This window comes from Chiloscyllium plagiosum, unplaced genomic scaffold, assembly GCF_037043375.1.
Source record: "Chiloscyllium plagiosum isolate Xiang-an unplaced genomic scaffold, Cpla_swu_hap1 HiC_scaffold_31, whole genome shotgun sequence".
NCBI lineage: Eukaryota > Metazoa > Chordata > Chondrichthyes > Orectolobiformes > Hemiscylliidae > Chiloscyllium > Chiloscyllium plagiosum.
In genome coordinates, this window is record NW_028270169.1 from 8388520 (window position 1) to 8412465 (window position 23946).

Consider the following 23946-nt stretch of genomic DNA (forward strand, 5'->3'; position numbering starts at 1 on the left):
ACTATGGGTAAAAAAATAGAAATATGTCATTGAGATAGAGGATCAGCCATGATGCTATTGAAAGGTGGAACAGTCTTGAAGGGTCAAACGGCCTACTTCTGTTCTATATTTGTAAATGATTCTACATATTCAGAAATTAGCATGTTTGTACTTTCAAGGACAACAGATAAAGCTACAAAGTACCAAATGCCTCAAATAGGGGAATTAGTTAAATGAATAGTAGAAACCCAAGTATGGAGGGCCCTGGTTCAACTAACAATTTGAGTTGAGTTGTGATAGCAATCAGAGCAGAACTGCCACAATTGACCTCATAGTCCCAGTCTCAAGTAGAGCAATCATCCAGGGTTCCCATATCTGATCAGTAATCAATGTATGTGTGGAAGAGCTAAGAACATAGCTTTAATGATGTTTTCTACAGCTCAGTATCATGTTCTAGGCCGTAAAAAGAAGCATGGCTACTTTGTGATGCATTTTGTAGTCAGACCCAAAGGAGTACATCGGAAGAGACAGGAAAATTGCCAGGAAAAATGCATCAAAAATGCAGCATCTTTTATTAGTGAAATGCCCTCATTAAAAAACTTATTACTAAATGAAATATGTATACTTATTAGTACAAATTATATCAAAATACACAGTTTATGAATTAATATTATAGTTAGAAGCAAATGTCAAAACGCTGGAGACTTTTTTAAAAATTGGCTGGCCTACTCCATGTGATGGAATCCTCTTCTCTTTACAGATATTCCTTGCAGATCTTCTGTTAGCACTACCTTTACATGATCTATGTATCTTTAACCCTAAGAAAGAAAGATGGTGTCATAAGAATATTGAGTATGAAAAGAAAAGTCCAAACGCCTCCCCCTAGACCACATGAGAAGGAAAGGTGGAAAACTGAGTAGCTATCGATTACTTGGCAATCAATGCAAAGACTCATAGCAACCCTTACTCTCTACTGGGAATAAGGAAGCATTGCAAAGATGTAAAGCATTTTTCAGTCTTGATTTGGCCCATGGTTATAACTAGCAATCCATCACTGAACAAGACATTGAAAAAAATGGCATTCCGAACATACACCGGGAAATATTTTGAATATATAAGAATGGTGTTTAGTATCTTCAATGGCCCTGCTACCTTCATGTGTGTGATGGATAAAGCTTTTGGTGACTTTAAGTTTCAATACCTCTTGAATACATGGATGTCATACTCATCTTCAATCCTTGCAAGACCTGACACTTGTGACCAATTGCAATTTAACTTAAAATGTCAAACTAAAGAAGTTGCAACTTTTCTGGACAAAAACATGCAACTTGAAGCACTTTGTTGTTAAGGAAGGCATTACTCTTGAAGGTGAGAAAATCCAAGCTGTAGAGGAGTGGCCCCAACCTAAGATGGGATGCATGTGTTACCATAGGAGGCTTGGACAAGGCTGAATGCCCAACTCCACGATTTGTTGAGGTAATCAGGCAATGCTGCAGGAGAGGTTGGGAAATGATGGATGAAGCATGATACCTCACAGAGCATTAGAGAAACATAAAAATTATTTGGAGTTGGCCTATTGGTTCTTTAAGACTCCTACACCATTCATAATGATCATGGCTGATCATCAAACACAATAGCTTGTTTTTGGTTTTCCCCCATTTCCTTTGATCCCTTTAGTCCCAAATGCTATATACGACTCCTTCTTGAAATCCAGCATGCTAAGATTCTTTTTGCATCTTCAAGTATATGCTTGTCTCATCACCTGCCCTTGGTTACCCAGATTTACAATTCAGAGTCATACAGGCCCTTTGGCCCAACTTGTCCATGCCGACAAGGTTTCCTAAATTGAACTAGTCCATTTGTGTGTTGGGCTCATAGCACTCTACAGCTGAAAATGTGTTGCTGGAGAAGCGCAGCAGGTCAGGCAGCATCCAGGGAACAGGAGAATCAATGTTTCGGGCATAAGCCCTTCTTCAGGAGCCCTTCCTGAAGAAGGGCTTATGCCCGAGACGTCGATTCTCCTGTTCCCTGGATGCTGCCTGACCTGCTGCGCTTCTCCAGCAACACATTTTCAGCTCTGATCTCCAGCATCTGCAGACCTCACTTTCTCCTCATATCACTCTACACCTTTTCTAACCATATACATGTACAATGTCTTTTAAATACTGCAATTATACCTGCCTCTGCTAATTCCTCTGGCAGTATGTTTCATCATGTACCACTCTCTGCCTGAAAACGTTGCCCCTCAGGTCCATTTAAATCCTTTCCTTCTCAACTTAAACCTATACCTTCTAGTTTTGGACTCCCCGACCGTGGTAAAATATCCTGGCTATTCACTTTATTTATGCCCATCATGATTTTATAAACCTCTCAAGTTACCTCCCAGCCTCCTACATTCCAGGGAAAAAGTCTCAGCTTATCCAGCCTCGCCTTATAATTCAATCCTTCCATTCTCGTTAACATCCTCGTAAATCGTTTTTGCACCCTTTCCAGTTTAAAAACATCCTTCCTCTAGCAGGATGATTGTACTGGAAATGAATGCCTGTTTCCTTGACTCTAGGAGTGGTGCTGTCACAGGTTCAAATACAGTAAAGAGTGACTATCACTTATGCCAGTTGGAGTTTCAGATCAAATGAGAGGAATATAGAGAATTAATACAGTATGAATCTAAAACTGCTCATTCTGATTTGGAACTATATCTCCACTCCTTCAGCATTGTTGGGTCAAAATCTTGGAACTCCATCCTCAGGAGGTTTGTGGGTCTACGTACAGCAAATGGACTGCAATGTTTCAAGAAGGCAGCTCAACACCACCTTCTCAAGGGCAGCGATGCATGGGCCTGGACAGCCAGTGACACCCACATCCCATGAGTGAATAAAAAAAAGCCTGGCTTTCTATCTTAAATTGCTTTTAAAAAAAATTATTATCGATCATACATTGCTCAAATTCTATCGACCCTCTCCAGAAAAAAATCATCAATGTGCATCATAAAGATGCCTGCCAGTTTCTGTTTGTGATCCCAACAGAACACTGCTGGGTTAGCTTTAAGCTGAATGTGAACTTCTTTCAGCAAGATGGCTCCAACTGAGAAATTCCATACCCTCACTGCTTCATTCAATCCATAAACACATTTGAATTAAATTTTGATGGATTATAAACATGCATCACACTCCAAAAAAAAGCCTGCAAAATGCTAAGTTTTTAAAAACCTCAAGATTACATCACTTAACCTCATCCCTCATGGTATCGCCTCCACTCCACAACACCTCCCTCCTCTAAACAAAAAATTCTGGCTTACTGTGGATATTGGAGATTTTTGTTTAACTCAGCTTCTTAGAAATTACAATTGGTAATAACTGCTTGCTTTGCTGTGGAACCTGGTCTGCAGTTTAAATAGTGGCTGGCTCAGAGGGGTTGTTGTTTTACCTGGTTCAGTTTTAGGAAAGCCTGCGAATTACAAGCTGAATTGCAGGAAAATTTGCTCAGAACAAGGAGTCCAGCTGATCACTCCAATTTCCAAAAAAAAACTCTACATCAGTTCAGGGTCTAACTTATTCAATCTTTTGAAAAGAGTGATTGAAAGAACATCTCAAGATTGCATTTCCCGAACAAGCTGCGTCGGCAGGACATCAGAGACAATTGTGTACATTTGTGACTTAACCTCACTTGCCAAAATGATGGAGCAACAGGCTCTAGAACGTATATACTTTATCCTTTCCCATCAAGAATGACCCACTGATCAAAGTGTTCTTTTCAGAAAGCCTATCTTTGCAGAGAAAACTTTTATTTTCTGAAGACAGAGTCTGTGTGTATTTGCTTGTGGGGATATTTATAGGGAAAGGCATTTATACTTCTATATTAGACTATGTTTGTTAACTAATCATTGTATCTTTATTGAATAAGTTTTATTTTTGTTTAAAATATGACATAACTAAGGCATTTAATTTGTCATCTTGATAGCTGGAAAAAAATCTGCATTTTATGTTGCGACCCATGGAGTAGTGGAGTGGGAATGATGGCGCACTAAACATATGAATGTTTTCTTACTTATGTTTGCCTCTACATTTAGAGACAGTTTAGAGACAATAGTTTGGTGACTATAGTTATATCTTTCAGAACTATGCTGGTTATCTATAACATAATTAATTTCACAGTTAACTTGAAAACAACTATTTTCTGGATGTCATTTCCTTGAATAGTATATTTTAAATATAAATTGCAGTGATCTACAATTAGAAAAACAATACAAATTCACAGCTGCCTCAAGTTAAATTTTTCATCTTCAGAGCTGCTCTTTTCATTGTAAAGATTATGTCTTTTGCAGAAGATCATTTATTTCCCAATTCTTTCTTTAAAATCAGCATTCATTACCTGTATTAAAAGCTGGATTAGTTTCATTCAGGTTTGGATCCTTTTCCAGTTGAAGTAGTCTGTCCACTGGCTCTGAACATTTGTTGCCTGGGACAACGGTCCTATTGTTATCTTTACAATTTAAGCCTGAAATTGAACTATGCAGTTTATCTTCACTGCACTGGGCAATCTCTAATGGAGATGAATAATACTCAGGCAATATTAGTTCAAACTGAACAATGGATGCTTTATCTCTGGCAGTTTTTGATTTTCCATTATGTTGTTCTTCAAAGGTAGTAGAAAGACAGGTGCTGAAAAATTTTCTTCCGCATTTTCTCTTTTTTAATTGAATTTTGGCTTTAGAATGACAAGACTTTGTAGCCTTATTTCGATATTCTTTGGGAAACAGTATTTTGCTAGATTTTTCACTATGGGGTATATCATGTGCCCCAACAATCTGGGTTACCAGGCTGAATTTCTCATCATTTTGTTTTTCTGTTTGCTTTCTATTTTGGGTGGGTCTTTTAGGCAGTACATTTGCATACATGCTTCTCAATCTATAATGTGGTTTGTTTGATGGTATATTTTCTCTTCTAGTTCTTCTCTGTTTCTTGAAACCAGCTGTACCAGATAAAATTGACTTGCTCTTCATTGCATTTTCCTTCACATTATGAATTTGCATGCTTGATCTACTCAAAGTGGATCTTTCCATTAACTCCTTCACAAACAAGCTTTTGTTTTCTGCCTGGTCAATTTTCCTGCAGTGGGGTTTCAAAGTCTTTCCATCTGTTAACTGTTTCCACTTGCAGTTATTCATTTTGGTTTGTTTGTGTACATTTCTCAACTTAATAGGATCATTCTTCTTCTGGCCAGGTGTTTTATTTAATGTTTCTATATCAACTTCATGCTTAGTTTGAGCACTTGGTTTAACACTATCCACCTTTCCAACCTTTTGTCTACTTCTTATATGAATTTGCTGATCTGAACAGTTCCCTGGACATTCTTGTTTTGATGAAGCTGCAGAAGCCTCGTTAGGAATAATGACTTGATTTTTCCCATCAGAATAAATAGAGGAATTATTAGTGCCTGAAGAAATAAATTTAAAAATATGAAAAAACAATGAGACACTTTACAACAGTGATTTTTCAACTACCATTTTAAGTGCAACTTAATATTAAATTAAAAGATTTTTAAACATTCAATATCTGGTCACATGCCAAATGAAGAGGATACTGATAGCAATTTTAGCTTACTGAAAATCCACTAAACAAAATACTGAATCCCAAATCTTCTAAGAACTAATGGGAAGGCTGAGAAGACTTGCTCATGGAAAATAGCATTTTCTTGCTGAATAAGGCACTAAAATCTCGTAGTTCCTTACAATTTGCAGATACTCTAATACTAGCATTATTAAATTGTGTAAATGAACTTGTAAAATAACATTTCAATTTTGTTACATACGTAGCACTTGCTTCTATTTTAAAATAACCAATAAGAAATCAAGAGGAACTGAGATTTTTAAAAAAAACAAGTTACAGTGATTGGAAATTCTGAAAAGGCAGTAAAATCAGATTCATTTATAACATCCAAAAGGCATAGGGTGTAGGTTTGCTTGCTAAGCTGTAGGTTTGATATCCAGACATTTCATTACCTGGCTAGGTAACATCATCAGTGGTGACCTCCAAGTGAAGCGAAGCTGTTGTCTCCTGCTTTCTATTTATATCTTTCTCCTGGATGGGGTTCCTGGGGTTTGTGGTGATGTCATTTCCTGTTCGTTTTCTGAGGGGTTGATAGATGGCATCTAGATCTATGTGTTTGTTTATGGCGTTGTGGTTGGAGTGCCAGGCCTCTAGGAATTCTCTGGCATGTCTTTGCTTAGCCTGTCCCAGGATAGATGTGGTGTACTTAACTACACCAGCAACCATCCCAACACACACAAACGAAGCTGTATCAGAACACTATTCCAACGAGCCACCACACACTGCAGCACAGACGAACTTCGGAAAACAGAGGAGAACCACCTATACAACGTATTCAAGAAGAACGGATACTCAAATAATAGTGCGCAGATTCCTCAAGAACAAACCACGACAAGCAGACCAAACACAGCCAGAAACCCTAACCACCTTACCATACATCAAAGAAGTTTCAGAAATGACAGCCAGACTACTAAGACCCCTCGGAATCTTAGTAGCACACAAACCCACCAACACTCAAACAAAAACTAACAAACTTAAAAGACCCAGTACAACCCATGGACAAAACCAATATCATCCACAAAATTCCATGCAAGGACTGCCACAAACACTACGTAGGACAAACAGGAAGAAAGTTAGCCACCAGGATACACTAACACCAGCTAGCCACAATAAGACACGACCCTCTCTCCCTCGTAGCCCTACACACGGATGAAAAAAAACCCACCATTTCGACTGGGACAACACATCTATCCTGGGACAGGCTAAGCAAAGACATGCCAGAGAATTCCTAGAGGCCTGGTACTCCAACCACAACACCATAAACAAACGCATAGATATAGATGCCATCTATCAACCCCTCAGAAAACGAATATGAAATGACATCACCACAAATCCCAGGAACACCATCCAGGAGAAAGATATAAATAGAAAGCAGGAGACAACAGCTTCGCTTCACTTGGAGGTCGCCAATGATGATGTTCCCTAGCCTGGTAATGAAACATCTGGATATCAAACCTACAGCTCAGCGAGTAAACCTCAACTGAGCTACAAACCTTCACAGACCTTGCATCCAAAAGGCAACTGAATATATTAAAAAGGATTCTTAAAAATGTTTTGGAGAAACAGTTGGGTGTGATATTAAATGGATAATTCCTGCTCGAACTGAATGGCCTTTTTCAATGCTGTACAGTTCTAGCAGTTAATAGCTCTAACAGATCTGTAGCTCAGTCTGGTGAAATAAATTTAAATTACACTCAATCAAGCAAAATAGTACAGAATTGTTCTTCTGACCCTAAACGCCAATAAACTGATTAAACATGTCTCTCCTTTGATGAAAGGATGCAGACTCTTCTTGACTATCTTGAGTTATTCTAAGTGTACAATCATAATCTCTTTAGTTATCAGTCCTTATATCCTCTGTACAACAGATATCAAGCCAACTGGTCTATAACTTCCGGTTTTCTGCCTCCCTCAATTATTGAATAGAGGTTCTAAATCTGCTACTTTCCATTCTGAAGGAACCTTTCACAAATCAAGTGTATTTTGGCAAATTAGCACCAATGCATCTACTAGCCCAATAGCCATCTCTAAAAACACCAATGGAGTCCATTTGAACTTGGACACTTGTTAACCTCCAGTGCCATCAGTTTTACTTGGTAGTGCATCCTTCTTGGCTATAATTTCACCATGTTCATCTTTCCCTTCCAACTCATGATTTTAGTTATTCCTGGATCCTCTAAAGTGAAGACAGAAATGCTGTATCAGAATACAGGAAATTAGAAGTCAGAGCTCTCTTGGTCAATATTTGTAACGAAGGGCTGAAAGTTCAAAGCACAAATTTGTCTAAAATTCAAAAGCAAATTGTTTATTACCACTTCCTTCAAAGTGGGTAAAAAAATCAGCAGTGAGGAAGTGATTTGGACTTCCAGAGCAACCTTCAGCACAAATGGTAGCTTCATTATTCAGCTGATTAACTTGAAAATGGCTACTTTGGTACATATTTGGGGAAACTTAATCCTTGTTTCTCTCCCCTCCCTTTCATGGAAGCTAGGGCATTTGAACAGTGTGAAAGAGCTCCAGTGAGATCCCATCAAAGGCAATATTGTAATGTTCTATGGAAGAAATGTGAAAGACAAAAATAGAAAACATATAACAAGGCAGATTTGTATTAGTATAAATAACTAATTTAAACAAAAATGAGATACAATGGTCTCCAAGAGTAATATTTAAAATTAGCGTTATATGTTTCTCTCGTGCATATTGAAACTTTAAAATAGCAACTGCGTGATACAGTCAATTGGAGCCTCAATGTATTACAACATGGAATTTTGCCCCATGATTCCCAATAAGTCGATTTTCTTAGCTGTGTCACCATAACAAAGCTCCAAACAAACAGAAAGGAAACAGAATCAATGGTTCTTGTGGTGCAGTCTTCTGGGCCAGAAGACCCAGGTTCAAATTCTACATGCACCACAGGTGGGTAATACCATCTCTGTGCAGGTTGATTTCAAAATATCTAAGGGGAGAAAAATGAAATTCAAATCACTTTTGAGCCCCTTTCTTACTCCCCCCTGTGGTTTCAGAGTGAACTAGGGAAAACTACATTCTTGTTGGAATTTATGCATTGCATGGGCAAACTATGACAGGCAAATAAATTATTATTTCAAAAAGAGGCAGAACCTTGTCCTTAAGAAACAAATCACTACAGATTTGATGTATAAAACTTTCTAATATCATTCCTTCAGAGGCAATGCAGCAAATAAATCAGTGAAGGCAACTGAGAACTGTCAATTTGCCAAATGGCTATTAAAATGAAGAGCTACCAGCTCAAAAGAGATTTTCTTCACATTACGCCAACTATATGATCACGACATCCAAGGATTACATTTTAACATATTTCATGAAATCCTAAGCCAAAAATATAATACAAGGTCCATTTTGACAATGAATTCCAGCTATGAAATTTAGTCACAGGAATCCCTCCTGAGAAAAAATGTACCAGCTTTGTATTTATTATTGTAACCAAAACATTAAATCAATAAACATTTTCAAAACACAAAATAAACTTTACATATGCAATTAAAAACAAATAAGTTTAACAAATTTTCTTTAATGGCCATCTGAAATATTTTATTTTTACAAAGAGAGTTTAATTTACAGCTTCTGATACAAATGTGTCACAGTTACTCAACTGTGAAAAGCAGCTTCTCCAGTTCTCCAAATCACACACCTTACATATGAAGTTAACAATCTCATAAAAGAGAAAATAAACATTCTATGGGAAAGTTCTACTCTCTTTTTCACATTGTCCTTAATTTGATTCATTACATGATACCGAGAGACCTAGATTTCAGGTTGTTTATGTTCATTATTAGGAATTAAAAATCAGCCAAATCATTAACAGGAATTATACCTGACACAGATAAGAAATTATTTTTAAAATCTACATAATGAAATAGAAACAAATAGTACTCTGGAAGGTTGTTGGGTAGTGTTGCAAAGTAGATGATATCATTTGGCAGTTTTTCACATACATATTCAGTTCCACTGACTGAAATCAATCAGTGATCCAATATTATGTTGTTGCCTCTGCCCAAAACTAATTTCTACTTCCCTGACTTGCAAGATTAAGGTGATTCTAACAGGACCAGAGCACATGAATACAGGGACCAATGTTGGGTTCACTATGATTTTTGCTTTCTAACTAACAATTATTTTAAAATGAAACCATTTATGAAATACCATACATAGAAGTAGGTTACTCTATGAAAATACTTAACCTTTAAATAATGTAGCTAGATAAACAATGGATGATTAATGTCAAAGACTGGTGTTCTTTGCGAAAGAAGATCCCCAAAAATGTGCCATAACAAATGACAGTAATACAGAGTTCACTAAAATATTGTTCAAAAACATTATTACAAATTAAGAGTCTAGCCACTATTTGCCAACGTTCATTGTCTATAGCTTTGATATCAGGATAGTTTAAGAATAAATGTTATTATTGCATAACAACATTTCCACTTACTGTAGTGTAAAACACATAGCTTATTTGCTTTGAGTTTTAGATCTAATTATCAGTTGTCTATTTTAGTCAATGGATAGTTTAAGGTTAAATTTCCAGATCTCTAGCCCACAGATAAATAACTTACTAACACAATTTCTCAGTAAACATACTTTACATGACTACATAATACTATATAATGGCTTCAGATGTCTTCAGCACATTGGGATGTCATTTACTAAATTAAGTAACATCACATTGTAACAAAAGCATAATAGAATCCAATGTAATTCCACTATGATTAATATGTATTTAAAAGGCATTCAAATCTATTGTTCTTATATAGCTTGGATTTACATCTACCTAATCCTTTTGCTTAGTATCTCTGTAAGTGCCATGTGAAATGAGTACAGAAATCTCAGTTCATAGTTGGCATTGGTCCATGGCATAAAATCAATCCAAATTTAAGATAAATCGATCCTCATATACATAGTTAGATTCATGTAATGTGGCAAATTAAAAAATTATAGTACAGAAAATACATTTCAAAAATTTGGACTGTAGCATATTGCTAGGACTAAGTGGAGATGTTCTTCCCACTGTACTTCTATATCTGACCTCATGCTACACAAGATGTTCAATTCCCCAACATGAACACTCGTCATCATAAACAAAATCAAAAACTACAAAGCTTGGCCTATTGCTAAACTCATTCTTAAATCAGAATGAGTCAATTTGACAGAATAATACAAATATCAGTTAGATATTAGTTATTGTCTGCAGGGAAGTGGAGGCATTGCACACATACATTATCACTTATTAAGCTTGTACCTTTATTTCTAGATCTGGACAGTCTATGATTTCTGTTCTTTGTTACTTTGTCAGATTTTGCCAGCTCACCAAAGTGGTGAGGTCCTTGAATGGCGCCATCCTCCTCCTCATTTGTCAGTGTTGCTAACTTAGGCACAATTTTGTCTTTCACTACTACATTGGAACAGAAACTGTGTTCAAAGCCTGAATTCATTTTATTTTCATTAGACTTTGTCAGCCTATCAAAGAAGAAGGGCCCTCCAATTTTATTCTGAAGCATTTTCATGGATTTAGCATCCTTGTTCACAGGTACAGCAGGAAAATCACAGATATTGTCACCTTTAGCAACATCTGGTGAATTATCCTTCTCTGCTGTTTGAAAACATTCTTCCTCTGGATCCTCGTCAAAAAGCTCAGGGGTAAAACACCATGTCTCATCCTCATTAACGTCCTCTTCTTCTACTGGCTGTTGCATATTAGTATCTACCAAGGCCGGTGTTCCCATTACCTGTACGTCATCCTTCCTTAACAACCCCAAAACAGAGGAGGGTGACACAGCCATGGAGCTGTTATAAGAATTTCCTGCACTGTCATAAGCAGTTTGGTTTTCTCTATTATCCGGTAATTCACCTTCTACCATATTTAATAATAAATCCTCTCTGATGTTTATTGATGTTCCACTGTCCTTCGGTAGCATGCTCTCAAACTGAAATGAAGTCATTTCAATTTTTTGCTGTGTCTGTCTAATGTTCTTCTCATAATCATCTTGCACCAACTGAACAGGTGCAATCTGTGACTGTGTCAATGGTGTTCGGATAGGTGTTGATGTTAGAGGTCTTTTTTTAAAATACTGCATGATAGATCCTGAGTTGTCTTTATTGTTACTGTTTTTAGAATTTTTGAAGAGTGGAATCTTGGTAATTATTGTTGTAGAATTTGTTTCTTCGTTATCTGTAAGACATGCCAATAATTAATAAGAGTCACTAAATGTCAGTACAGCATACTTTTATCTCAACAACGTTTTTTCAGCATTTGAGCATAGATCAACAACTCAGGTCATGATTACTGTGAATATGCCTTCAAAATTCATTGAAGTCCTCTAATCATCAATGTGGTCCAGAATTCTCAAAACAAAGCCATTATCAAGTTAGTGATAAGATTGGTAGGCTCACTACAACCTTCTCAAGGGCAACTAGAGATGGACAAAAAAGTGCTGGCCCAGGTTAAGCTGATGAAACAAAAGCAATGAACTGCACAGGGTGTAAATCTAAAAGTCGAAAAACTCATCTGGTCTGGCTAAACTTGTGGAGAGGAACAGAATTATTATTTCAAGCTGTGACTCTTCAACAGAATCAAGAAAAGTTAGAAATATAGGTGTTGAGTAAGTGAAAGAGTGGAAGATGGAAAGATCAAAAGGGAAGGTATTTCTGAAAAAGGATATGTTGTCAAAAGTTTCCATACAGCACTCATCAGGACAGCAAATGTATGAAATGGAATATATAAGACAAAATGGCTCAACAACGTGTGTCTTTTCAGAACAATACTCAATTTCTGGATGAAGCAAAAGGTCAGCTGAGGTTATTTTATGTTCAAATATTAATTAAATGCAAATTAATATGCAACTTCCTTAAATCCATGAGAAAATAATTTAGCACCCAAAGTGACGTGAAACAGATTTCTGTATTCTATAACTAATACCATCCCAGGGCTGACACACTGAATCAAGAAAATCAAAAAGTAGTCTTGTCATCTCATTCTCAAAACTAAATTATTTTGAAGGGATAAAATTAAACAAATGCAATTTTATTTAACAATCCTTCAGCTTTCTTATTCAAGTGGGTTAGAGAATTAAAATACAAAATTGATGATGGAGGCGATATTCTTTGAAATTGGGAACTGAGGCAATTGCCATATCAGTGAATAAACCTAATTTTTTTCATGTGACACCTAATTTGCAAAAGTTATACACCATTTTAGTATAAAGTGAGGAGAAAAAACAGTTCACTGCTGTCCGTCTTCTAAAATACATAAAATTTTCTCTTCCCTAATATTAGACATCTCTACCAGACCAAAACTGCTGGAATTTAGAAACAAATCAGAACTGATGCAAGGTCACAGTTCTGAAATATTAACTCTGTTTAGCTGTACGGATTCTGCTAGAGATGAGAATTTAAACATTTTGTGCTTTAATAATAAGCTTTGTACATTTTTCTGATAGGTCACACTAAACAAAATAGTTGTTTGTAGAACTAACTGACATCCAATACTAACCAGGTATTTCTGTAGTGGTCATTTTACTAGTATCACAGTAGGGATGTATAAGAATAGCATTAGGATTAGTCTTCTGACTTCCTGTTGTAGCATTTGGCGCATTGCATTTTGGAGTGTCATTTTCCAAGAATTCTGAGCTGACGATTTGTGAGTGATAATCTTTGTTATCAATGTGTACGTCAACTGTTTTGCAGATCTTGGGTAAATGATCAACATCCTTCTGGTGATTACTGGCAAACATGCTTAATGACTCCAATGCATTGCTGAAATTTGAATGGTGGCGTACTTGCTGACGGATCCACTTTGACAAACCTATAATTAAATATAAAGTTGTAATCAATGAAAATCAAAAAAGAATGAAAAAAACGACATTTAAAACAGGGTAAAACATTTAAGAATGGTTTATACATTTTATTAAGTCATCCTTAAATGTAAAGTCACCACAATCCTACCAGATCAAAGGGCTGCTCTCTCATTAGACAGAGATGACTGATGGTAGTTTAACCTGGGGGTAACCATGCCTCAGTCGATGGGTGAGGTTGAGAAGGAGAGTCCTTCACAGTAATCTCAAGCCAATGTGGGAATTGAACCCATGCTGTTGGTATCAATCTGCATGGCAACCCAATCATCCAACCAACTGAGCTAACCAAAGCCCTTAATATAAATCAAAAAAGTGACGTTTGTACTGAAATTTCTGAAAACAATTCAATTTAAAACAGAACATTATTATTTAGGATTTTCTTTTCTATGTTAGCACATTACTGAAATATATTTCCAAAATCCTCGAGTTGAATAAATTAGTACATACCTTAAACATAGCATCACAGAATCCTTACAGTGCAGCCTGAGGCCATCTGTCCCATTGAGTCTGAACTGACCTTCCAAACAGCATCCCACCCAAACCTTTTCTTATGCAAAAGGTACAATATATGTACAAGTTCCTTTTGCCTACAGAAAATAAAGTCCTGTGAATTTATGTATGTAGCTTCTAGCACATGCAAATGCATCACAATGTGAATTCAACTGATAATTCAATTGCTTTCCAGTGTAATTTTTAGCATGGTCTAAATTACCTAATATGCAACTTTCTATAGCAGAATCACATTTAAATATGGATGTACTTTTTGAAAGTTTACAAGTATCGTCTGGTTGAGCAGAAAACCAGTATGTTTCTCACTGCAAATGGTTACCGGGATGTGTTGTTTGATATGATCTGCCAGTCATTGAGACATATGGTCTACCTTTCTTGCATCACATTGGCTCTGAAACTCATCACACTTCTGAGATAGTCAGAAGGTCTTTTTGGCTTAACGGCAGCATTCTATTAGTGGAGAAAGCCACTTGTTGGTTTACCACACTGGAGTGGTGTAAAACAGCAATCTTTACCCATTGCTCAAACCTTTGAAACAATCACACCTTCCAGGTAATTTGAGGAAGAATGGGCAGCACTCAGGACCAAAACTGGAGAACAAATTCAAGAATTTTCACAATATGCAGCAGGAATGATTTGATCAAGGAAGCCAATATCATGCAGAGTTAAAAATCACACAACACCAGGTTATAGTCCAACAGGTTTATTTGGAAGCACACTAGCTTTCGGAGCATCACTCCTTCATCAGGTGATAGTGGAGGGCTCAATCCTAACACACAGAATTTATAGCACTATCACCTGATGAAGGAGCGATGCTCCGAAAGCTAGTGTGCTTCCAATTAAACCTGTTGGACTATAACCTGGTGTTGTGTGATTTTTAACTTTGTACACCCCAGTCCAACACCGGCATCTCCGAATCACAATATCATGCAGGATAGTTTTGAAATGCCTCATCACAGCATCGAGTTTACATGATGAGCAGATGGCTATGGCCTTACTCACGAGGCTGCCAATAAGATTGATCTTAGTGTGAGGGATTGTTGGAATTCCAATAGGCACATTGACCAGTGAATGTAGACTTTCACTAGACAGTGGTTGAAATCTACTGTCAAACTTCACAATTAACACATTGAGGAAAAGGAGTTAGTTTAATTGCTCCATTTCAATGTTAGATTTGAGCACAGGATGGAATTTCATTAAATAAAAATTAAAAGAACTGCAGATGCTGTAAATCAGAAACAAAAATGGAAGTTGCCGGAAAAGCTCAGAATGCCTGGCAGCATCTGTGAAGAAAAATCAGAGTTAACGTTTCGGTAATGGTGACCCTTCCTCAGATGGTAGCGAGGAAAATGCCAGTTTATATGCAGAAGATAGATTGGAGGAAGGGAGTAAGGAGGAAATGATAGGTGGGGATAAAGCCCAAAAAGAGACAAACAAAGGACAGACAGACAAAGGAATGGATAATGATCTCGCTTGGCAAGTGAATAGTTGTTAATGGAGACTTTTCATTTAACTCCTCTCATTTTCTTCAGATCAGAGGGCTGGCCATGGGTACTCGCGTGATCCCTAGTTATGCCTGTCTCTTCGTTGGGTATGTGGAATAATTTTTGTTCCAGTTCTATTCTGGCCCCCATCCACAACTCTTTCTCTGATATATTGATGATATAATTGGTGTTGCTTCCCTCTCTCATCTGGAATTGGAAAAGCTCATCGATTTCATTTCCAATTTCTACCCTACCCTCACTTTCACCTGGTCTATCTCTGACTCATTCCTTGCCTTCCTCTGCATCTGTTTCCATTTCTGGGGATAGACTGGCCATTAATATCCACTATAAATACATTGACGTCCACAGCTATTTGGATTATACATCCTCGCACCCTACTTCCTGTAAAGACTCCATTTCATTCTTCCAGTTTCTCTCTCTCAATGCACATGTTCCAATGAGGCCAACTTTGACAAGGGAGCCTCCAAAATATCTACCTTCTTCAATTGAGGATTCCCTACCACTGTTGTTGAGGGGGCCTCAACTGGGTCTGACCCATCTCCTGCACTTCCACCCATACCTCCAACCTTCCCTCCCGCAACAGCGATAGGATTCTCCTTGTCCTTACCTACCATCCCACCAGCATTCACATTCAGAAGATCATCAGCCGCCATTTCTGCCATCTCCAGTGAGATGTCACCACTAGACACACATTCCCCTCGCTTCCCTTGTCCACCTTCTGCAGGGACCATTCCATCTGGATACCTTGGTCCACTCTTCCTTGACTTCCAACAGCCTCCCCCCCTCCATCACCCAACACCTCCCTGAAACCGTGGAAGGTGTAACATTTGCCCATTTATTTCCACCCTCCTCATTATCCAAGGGTCCAAACATATCTTCCAGGTGAAGTAGCACTTTATCTGCACTTCACACAAACAAGTCTACTGCATTCATTGCTCACAATGTGGCCTCTTCTAAACTGGGGAAATGAAGCATAGACTGGGTGACCGCATAGCAGAACCTCTATGTTCTGCCTGCAAAAAAGAGCCTGAGCTTCTAGATTTCTGGCACCTTAACACACCACCTTGTTACCTGGCCAACATCTCTATCTCAGGTTTGCTGAGCAGCAAAGCTCAGTGTAAGCTGGAAGAACAACACCACATTTTCCGCAAAGGGATCCTGCAGCCCTCCAGATTCAATACAGAGTTCAATACTTTTAGGGCCAGAACTCTCCCATGCCCTAGCCCCCAACCCCACACAGCAGGCCTTGTTATCACATAGTCTGCCATGACACACAACTTTTTTGATAGCCAGTAACAGTCTCCATTAACAGCTATTCACTTTCTTAGCCAGACCATTATCCACTCCTTTGTCCAACTATCTTCTCTCTCTTTGGACTTTATCCCCACCTATTGTTTACTTCTTACCCCCTCACCCACCCTATTTCTGCATATAAACCAACTTTAACATATTGTTGGTCACCAAGAAAAGTACACTTTTAATGGAATGCCCACTAATCTCCTCTATCCTTTGTGTATTTCTGATATGTACAGGGCACGCTTGTGATATTTTAAGGGATTAAGGATGGAATTCCAGAGTTTATGGTAATAGGCAGCAGGAGGTGTAGTCCCCCATGATGGCAAGAAAAAACAGGGAATGCACAAGAGACTATTGCTAGGATGAGCTCAGATATCTTGGAAAATTATAAGGTTGGAGGAGATTACAGTGATAAGGAGGGGAAAAGGCAGTGTAGGAATTTGAAAACAAAGACGAGAACTTTAAAATCAAGACTTTGGTTAAGTGGGAGCAAATACAGTTCAGCAAATACAAAGGCATTAGACGAACAAGACTGAGCAAGTTAAAGGCAGCAAAAGTTTGGATGTTGTCAAGTTTATGAAGACGAGACTGTAGCAGGCCAGTGAGAAATGGTCAAGTAGTAATGAAAGTATTACTGATGCATTCACCAGCAGATGAGCTGAGACAACAGCAAGTCCAGCAACGTTTACTGAGGTCGAAATGAGAAAAGATGAAAATTATCAACACTGCCACAGCAGTAATAGAAATTAACATGAATGAATTCCCAGGCATACTGCACAGTTATAGTAGGTATTAACAGATATACTACACTTGATAAAGAAGAAGAGAGATCAGCAGAGAAACAGAGTAAAATGAGAGTAAAACAGGTTAGTCTGAAAGTATAGAGTAAGGGAAGAAAGAGTGGTCAGCCTGAAAATTCAGTACACAGGACATACACAACCACAACAGTTAGTAGATTTAACAGCATCCATTTTCTGGAAATAATAAAGGGGCACTGCAAAACAAAGCTCAAGTTCCTCTAGAGACCTGTGACTTACACTTGCACCTTAAGTAAAAAGGTGTGCAATGACTTAGCTACCTGCAATGCACAGGCAGCAAACATCTATAATTCCTTCTATTTCAGCATCACAGCCATCCCCAATAAATGTTTTAACAGTCAGGCACTTTGTGCTGTAATGCTCTATTAAGGAGTCAAAAAGTGTGGCACTAGAAAAGCACAGCAGGTCAGGAGCAGCATAAGCCCTTCGATTCTGACTCTCCAGACTTGCAATCATCACTTTCTCCCAGTGCTCTATAAAGGAGGCTGACAATGCACTACACTACAATTCTGACAGCAATGGTACATTAGCCACTTTCAATACGGAAGCAGATAGGAGGGTTCATTGTCCAGGTTATTCATTAAACTCTTTAATGAAGCACTACTGCTTCTTCTGCACAGATTTACAACCTGGAAGTATTATTTGTCCCATCAGTTTGTGTCCTTTCTCCCCCATCAAACACACACACAGTGCTATTTATTTATTTGAGCACAACTGAAAAAAATATTTCAACATAAGTTTTTTTCAGCAATATCCAAGTTCTGTACTACCAAACTATGCACCCTTGTTCATTTTCATTAACTGACTTCTGAACATTTAATTCACCCCATTCATTTCTCAATTTTTTTTTTCCTTCCTATTCTGAAGACATTGTGCTTTTCGTATACAATGCGATAGCAATAGCTCTCCCTCTAACCTGGTATCATGTAATTTTTGACCTTGTCCTTGCAATGTCACAGTTGTTTTATGCCAAACACAGTTTCCCAGGAGTTGATGAATGGTGATACAGTCAAAGAACAACGTTTGTTAATTCCCAAATCTGGGTATGAAATGAACCCTTAAAATCATGCAACCAGGTGCCGTGGATTTAAACACTGTCCTTTTACCTTTCAAATGCAGGTTGGGACTTCAGCCTTACTAATGGAATGAAAATCTCTCCAGAAAGGTTCTAACTGAATTAAGCTGAGGCAGTGTCAATCCAGTTCTTATGCTCAAATCCATAGCATAAAAAGGCCTATTATTCAGTGCTAATTGGTAGTTGACTCAAAGTCCTCAAAAATTCTGGCGTAGGAAATGAAAACAACACACTTATGTATTATGGGGTGCTTTTTGAAACTGAAGCCAAGACATATTGTTGGAACAGTGAAGAGAGATTTACTTCTATATTTTCTCACATGAAGAGGGTAGAAGGCAAGTAGGAGGTCACTGACTGACTCACAAGCACATTGGAAGTAGTTTAGGAAATATGCTAATACTTAAAAAGGGCATAAGTAAGATGAGAAAATAAATTCAGATACAAGAATGGTAGGCTAAAAAACCTTTTGCAAAATTGTTCAATCTTCCATCTCCCCCTTCGGAATTGAAAGATTTCCCATTGACCATATTTCAAATGTATGGCATTCTAAAAGTCATAACACTTCACTTGAATGTACCCTCTAAAAATTTACAGGTGCTCATGTGCTCTATAAAATTTTACAAGTTAAACACTCATGGGTACACTAGGAACTAACTATTTTCCTTAACTCTTAAAGCATTAGATCATTGCATTTGCTCTGTTAATCACATAGCGTTATTCAGCACAGAAAAAGGTTAATTTGGCTAATTTGAAGTATAACATACGCTGCATAACTCTGTTTTTAGCTAAATTCTGCTGTATTGGCAAGTAACAGCAGCATTACTTAAGACTCTGATGCAAATAAAAATTTTATAGTCCAGTCATATCTCAAGCAGCTGTTTTGCATTATCTTAGAAATCTGAAAGCCAAAACAGAGTTATAGCACCATCCAGTGACAGAAGGGCAGTAATTTTATATTCATAATTTTGATGCAACATTTGAGTGCAAACTATCCATTTGATTCAGGATTTTCAATGTTGAAAAGTAAGATAAAGTTTTATTTTATCAATTTAAACAAATATTCTTTATTTTTTCTCAAGATTCTACCATCCCATACAACTTTTCTAACCAATCCAGCAGCAATCACCTTCTTTCACAATGCCTATAAATTTCTGTAAGTGACTGCTCTGGAGGAACAATTGAGCAAGGTAAGCTTATTCAGATATTCAATTTCATGCAAGATTAGCAACTCATTATGTAGAGTGTGTTTTTAATTTGAGAAACTGCCAACTTGTAAAAAATGGCTATTATGGAGAAGTATCTATATATAAAACAATATCTATTTTAAAATCTACTCACGGCGAAACATAGAGGCCCAGTGACTTATGTTAATACACAAATAGGACAGTACAACAGAAGTAAGCTTTGCATCTTGAAAAACCGTACTCATAAATCCATATCTCAAACTCATCTGATGATGCAGCAAAACAGTACCAAATCTTTCCAAGTCATGAATAACCAACCTGGAAGCAGCTAGAATGATTGGGTCAAAGCACTCCAATCTCAATTACCTCCTTATCATCTTGACAGTAAGACTCAAAACGTAATGAGTATCAATTTATGATTCTGAATCTGCACTCTGAATACTGCATATTCCAACAAATTGATGCTTAAATGTGTTGCACCATCTATGTTTATTGCTATTATAAAATTGGGTGGTATCCAAATGTTTTAGTGAATAATATACTGGCAGGGAAATTTGCTAGAACTGCTTGGGAGGATTTAAACTAGTAGGCTCAAAGGTAGAAGACAGAGGGTGGTGGTGGAGGGTTGCTTTTCAGACTGGAGGTCTGTGACCAGTGGAGTGCCACAAGGATCGGTGCTGGGTCCTCTACTTTTTGTCATTTACATAAATGATTTGGATGCGAGCATAAGAGGTACAGTTAGTAAGTTTGCAGATGACACCAAAATTGGAGTGGACAGCGAAGAGGGTTACCTCAGATTACAACAGGATCTTGACCAGATGGGCCAATGGGCTGAGAAGTGGCAGATGGAGTTTAATTCAGATAAATGCGAGGTGCTGCATTTTGGGAAAGCAAATCTTAGCAGGACTTATAGACTTAATGGTAAGGGAGTGTTGCTGAACAAAGGGACCTTGGAGTGCAGGTGTTTGGTATGCTTTTCTTGATTGGTCAAAGTATTGAGTACAGGAGTTGGGAGGTCATGTTGCGGCTGTACAGACATTGGTTAGGCCACTGTTGGAATATTGCGTACAATTCTTGTCTCCTTCCTATCGGAAAGATGTTGTGAAACTTGAAAGGGTTCAGAAAAGATTTACAAGGATGTTGCCAGGGTTGGTAGATCTGAGCTACAGGGAGAGGCTGAACAGGCTGGGGCTGTTTTCCCTGGAGCGTCGGAGGATGTGGGGTGATCTTATAGAGGTTTACAAAATTATGAGGGGCATGGATAGGATAAATAGGCAAAGTCTTTTCCCTGGGGTCGGAAAGTCCAGAACTAGAGGGCATAGGTTTAGGGTGAGAGGGGAAAGATATAAAAGAGACCTAAGGGGCAACTTTTTCACGCAGACGGTGGTACGTGTATGGAATGAACCGCCAGAGGATGTGGTGGAGGCTGGTACAATTGCAATATTTAAGAGGCATTTGGATGGATATATGAATAGAAAGGGTTTGGAGGGATATGGGCCGGGTGCTGGCAGGTGGGACTAGATTGATTGGGATATCTGGTCGGCATGGACGGGTTGGACCGAAGGGTCTGTTTCCATGCTGTACATCTCTATGACTCTATGATGAAATGCACTAGATTTTAGAGTGCTGAGACACAAATTAGAGATTAGGTACTCTGAACATCAACTTCAGACTTCAAATCAGCTACCACAGAGCAGTCATGAAGTACAACTGCTGAGTTCCTGTAAGGAGAAAAAGAAAATATAGGGGACCTCATTTACCTTCTAGCTGTCAGTTTCATAATATAGAGGAGCCGTCGGACTTGGTCAACATGGTCGTTTAAGTTTGGCTTCACTATTCAAAAAGGTCACAGCTGTATGTGCTACTTTGGTACAACTTTTCTGCCAATTTTTACATCCCTTGGTTCGCTTCGATACAAAAATTTCGGTCTAATATAATTGATGTCTGAGCATTCATAGTTTTATGAGGTAGAAAATTGCAAACATTCACAATCACTTGAATGATGACATTTCTCTCCTTACGTTAATCCTAAATGTGAATTACTAACGAGCCAGCTACGCCCAAGTCCCAAGGGTGAATAAAGAAAACCTTCATCTTGTTTCAATATGGCACTGGCAGAAACTATTGAGCAAAGTGCTCATCTGCCAAGGATGAAACATGACATGGAAATATCACTTAAAAAAAGCTCAAAGTACAAACGGGATATGACATTGTAAGAAATAATTTATTAAAATTTTCACAGCATCTTCCTTAACCTCTACCAATTGCATATTATCAAAATGATAATTTTGATCATGTATTATATATTATGTAGAACAATAATGATTTCCTCAGCTTGAATAGCCTTTAAAGAAAGGCAGAGCTCACCAAATTCTAATTAGTTTGATAACAAAAGCATTGAAGGACTTGACAATAGTACCTTACCAGTTATATATTTTTTGGTGTTACTTCCAAATCTGTCATCAACTAGGATCAGTGCTCCCCAGTCATTCCTATGTCGAATACACCTAAGTGAGTGAACATAATTATAATATGCTGCTTCTTCTGATAATACTTCATTATAAATAATACTTGCAGTTTTTAAAATAGCCACTAACATTTATCTATTTCTGTTCCTGAGGATGATTAGACAATCATAAGCTTTATGTTTCCTAATGAGGACAACCTTAAGGAAGAGAATCCTGTAAGTGTTTGCACAGAATCTTTCCTTACATTTATTCAGTGAGATGTTGCAGATATTATTCTCCAAAAGGGATGATTGCACATAAAAATCAAGAACAGATTACGCTGGAAAACAATAGTACCTTACCAGTTAAATACATTTTGGGTCACCTGATCAACCAGAGGGTTTTTTTTAGGGCTTCTGAACTTGCATCATGGGTTTTCTCTTTTGTTTCAGCTAGGTTGTATGGAAAGGTCTAGTTACAAATGGCATGGAATCATCCAAAAGACGGGCAATCATTTCCAACCCCAAAGGCCTTTTCAGCACAAATATTAAAGTGGAGCTGAATTTTTGTCATCTTGAATAAAGTAACTAGAGATGTTGCAATATACCAGAATCTAACAAATATCATGGTTTTGGAAGAGCATGAGGCGCATTATCAAAGTGCCTGGGCTATATTGTTGCACTGATGCAATTCACAGACACACCCCAATTAATGTCACATATTTGTGGCTAAATGAAACAAGCTAAATTTCTTCAATCCTTGAAATTGTATCCTTGCAACTGTTTAAATGAGTACAAGGTGAAGGCTTCAGCAAAATGTGTCCTTTCTTTCAGCAATACTCAAATTTTGTACTAACAAACAATTATTCATAGATATGTTCACTCCTGCTAGTTAAGCGCTGCTAGTTTTCCACTGAAGAGAGGCAAGTTCCACCTTATAAAACACACTTCAGATTACACAACAATTCCTCTTAAGGTAGGAAGAAGGTATATATAATGGATCAAAAAATAGAAAAGTCAATTTGGAAAGAGTGAGCAAAACATTTCCAAATGCGTACAATTATTTCAAATAGAATGAACACACTTTGGAAGCTATCAAACTTTCAAGAAACTTGAATTCATTAATTATTTGCATCTTCATTTAGGAATACTAGCACCTGAAGAAGGAACGAGGCTCTGCAAGCTTGTGTTTCAAACAAGTCTGTTGGACTACAACCTGGTATCATGTAATTTTTGACCTTGTCCAACCCACTTCAACACAGCACCTCCACATCATAAGAATACTCTGGCCTTTGATTCACTGGAGGAATTGGTACTTATTTAACCCACAATTTCAAAAGGATTCCAGTTGATTGCCTCATGGACACCATTACCTCTTGATTCACTTTGAATTCGCTGCAGCACGACTGAAAATTATTTTAATCAGAAACCCTCATAACTGGTTAAAAATTAATGGGCAAACGTTCTGCTGCACTCTCAATTACAATCTTAGGTATAGTGGAGAGAGCTGGAAACAAATCACCTATATGCTTCTTAGCAACAAGGGATTTGTTTGAAGAAGAATGTAGCCAGGTGAAAAATGTATTTTTTGGGAATTTATCCTGGAAAATTCAGTTATTCAGTATACGTCTTGTACAG

At 37.7% G+C, this 23946-nt stretch overlaps 1 protein-coding gene across 2 annotated transcripts in view; it reads right to left on the reverse strand.

Annotated features, from left to right (window-relative positions):
- Positions 1 to 528: 528 nt before the first annotated feature.
- The window catches only part of brip1 (BRCA1 interacting DNA helicase 1), a 241649-nt gene continuing 218231 nt past the window's right edge, over positions 529 to 23946 (reverse strand). The window contains exons 18-22 of one of the 2 annotated variants that reach the window (XM_087977199.1): positions 22287 to 22369; positions 13114 to 13425; positions 10864 to 11793; positions 4351 to 5415; positions 529 to 797 (exon numbers count right to left, since the gene is read on the reverse strand). In XM_087977199.1, the coding sequence (XP_087833325.1) occupies positions 637 to 797; positions 4351 to 5415; positions 10864 to 11793; positions 13114 to 13425; positions 22287 to 22369 (2551 nt within the window). In that variant the 3' untranslated portion in view covers positions 529 to 636. Of the gene's footprint in view, positions 798 to 4350; positions 5416 to 9030; positions 11794 to 13113; positions 13426 to 22286; positions 22370 to 23946 lie in introns of those variants that run through there. The other variant, XM_043718107.2, reaches the window with a different exon arrangement.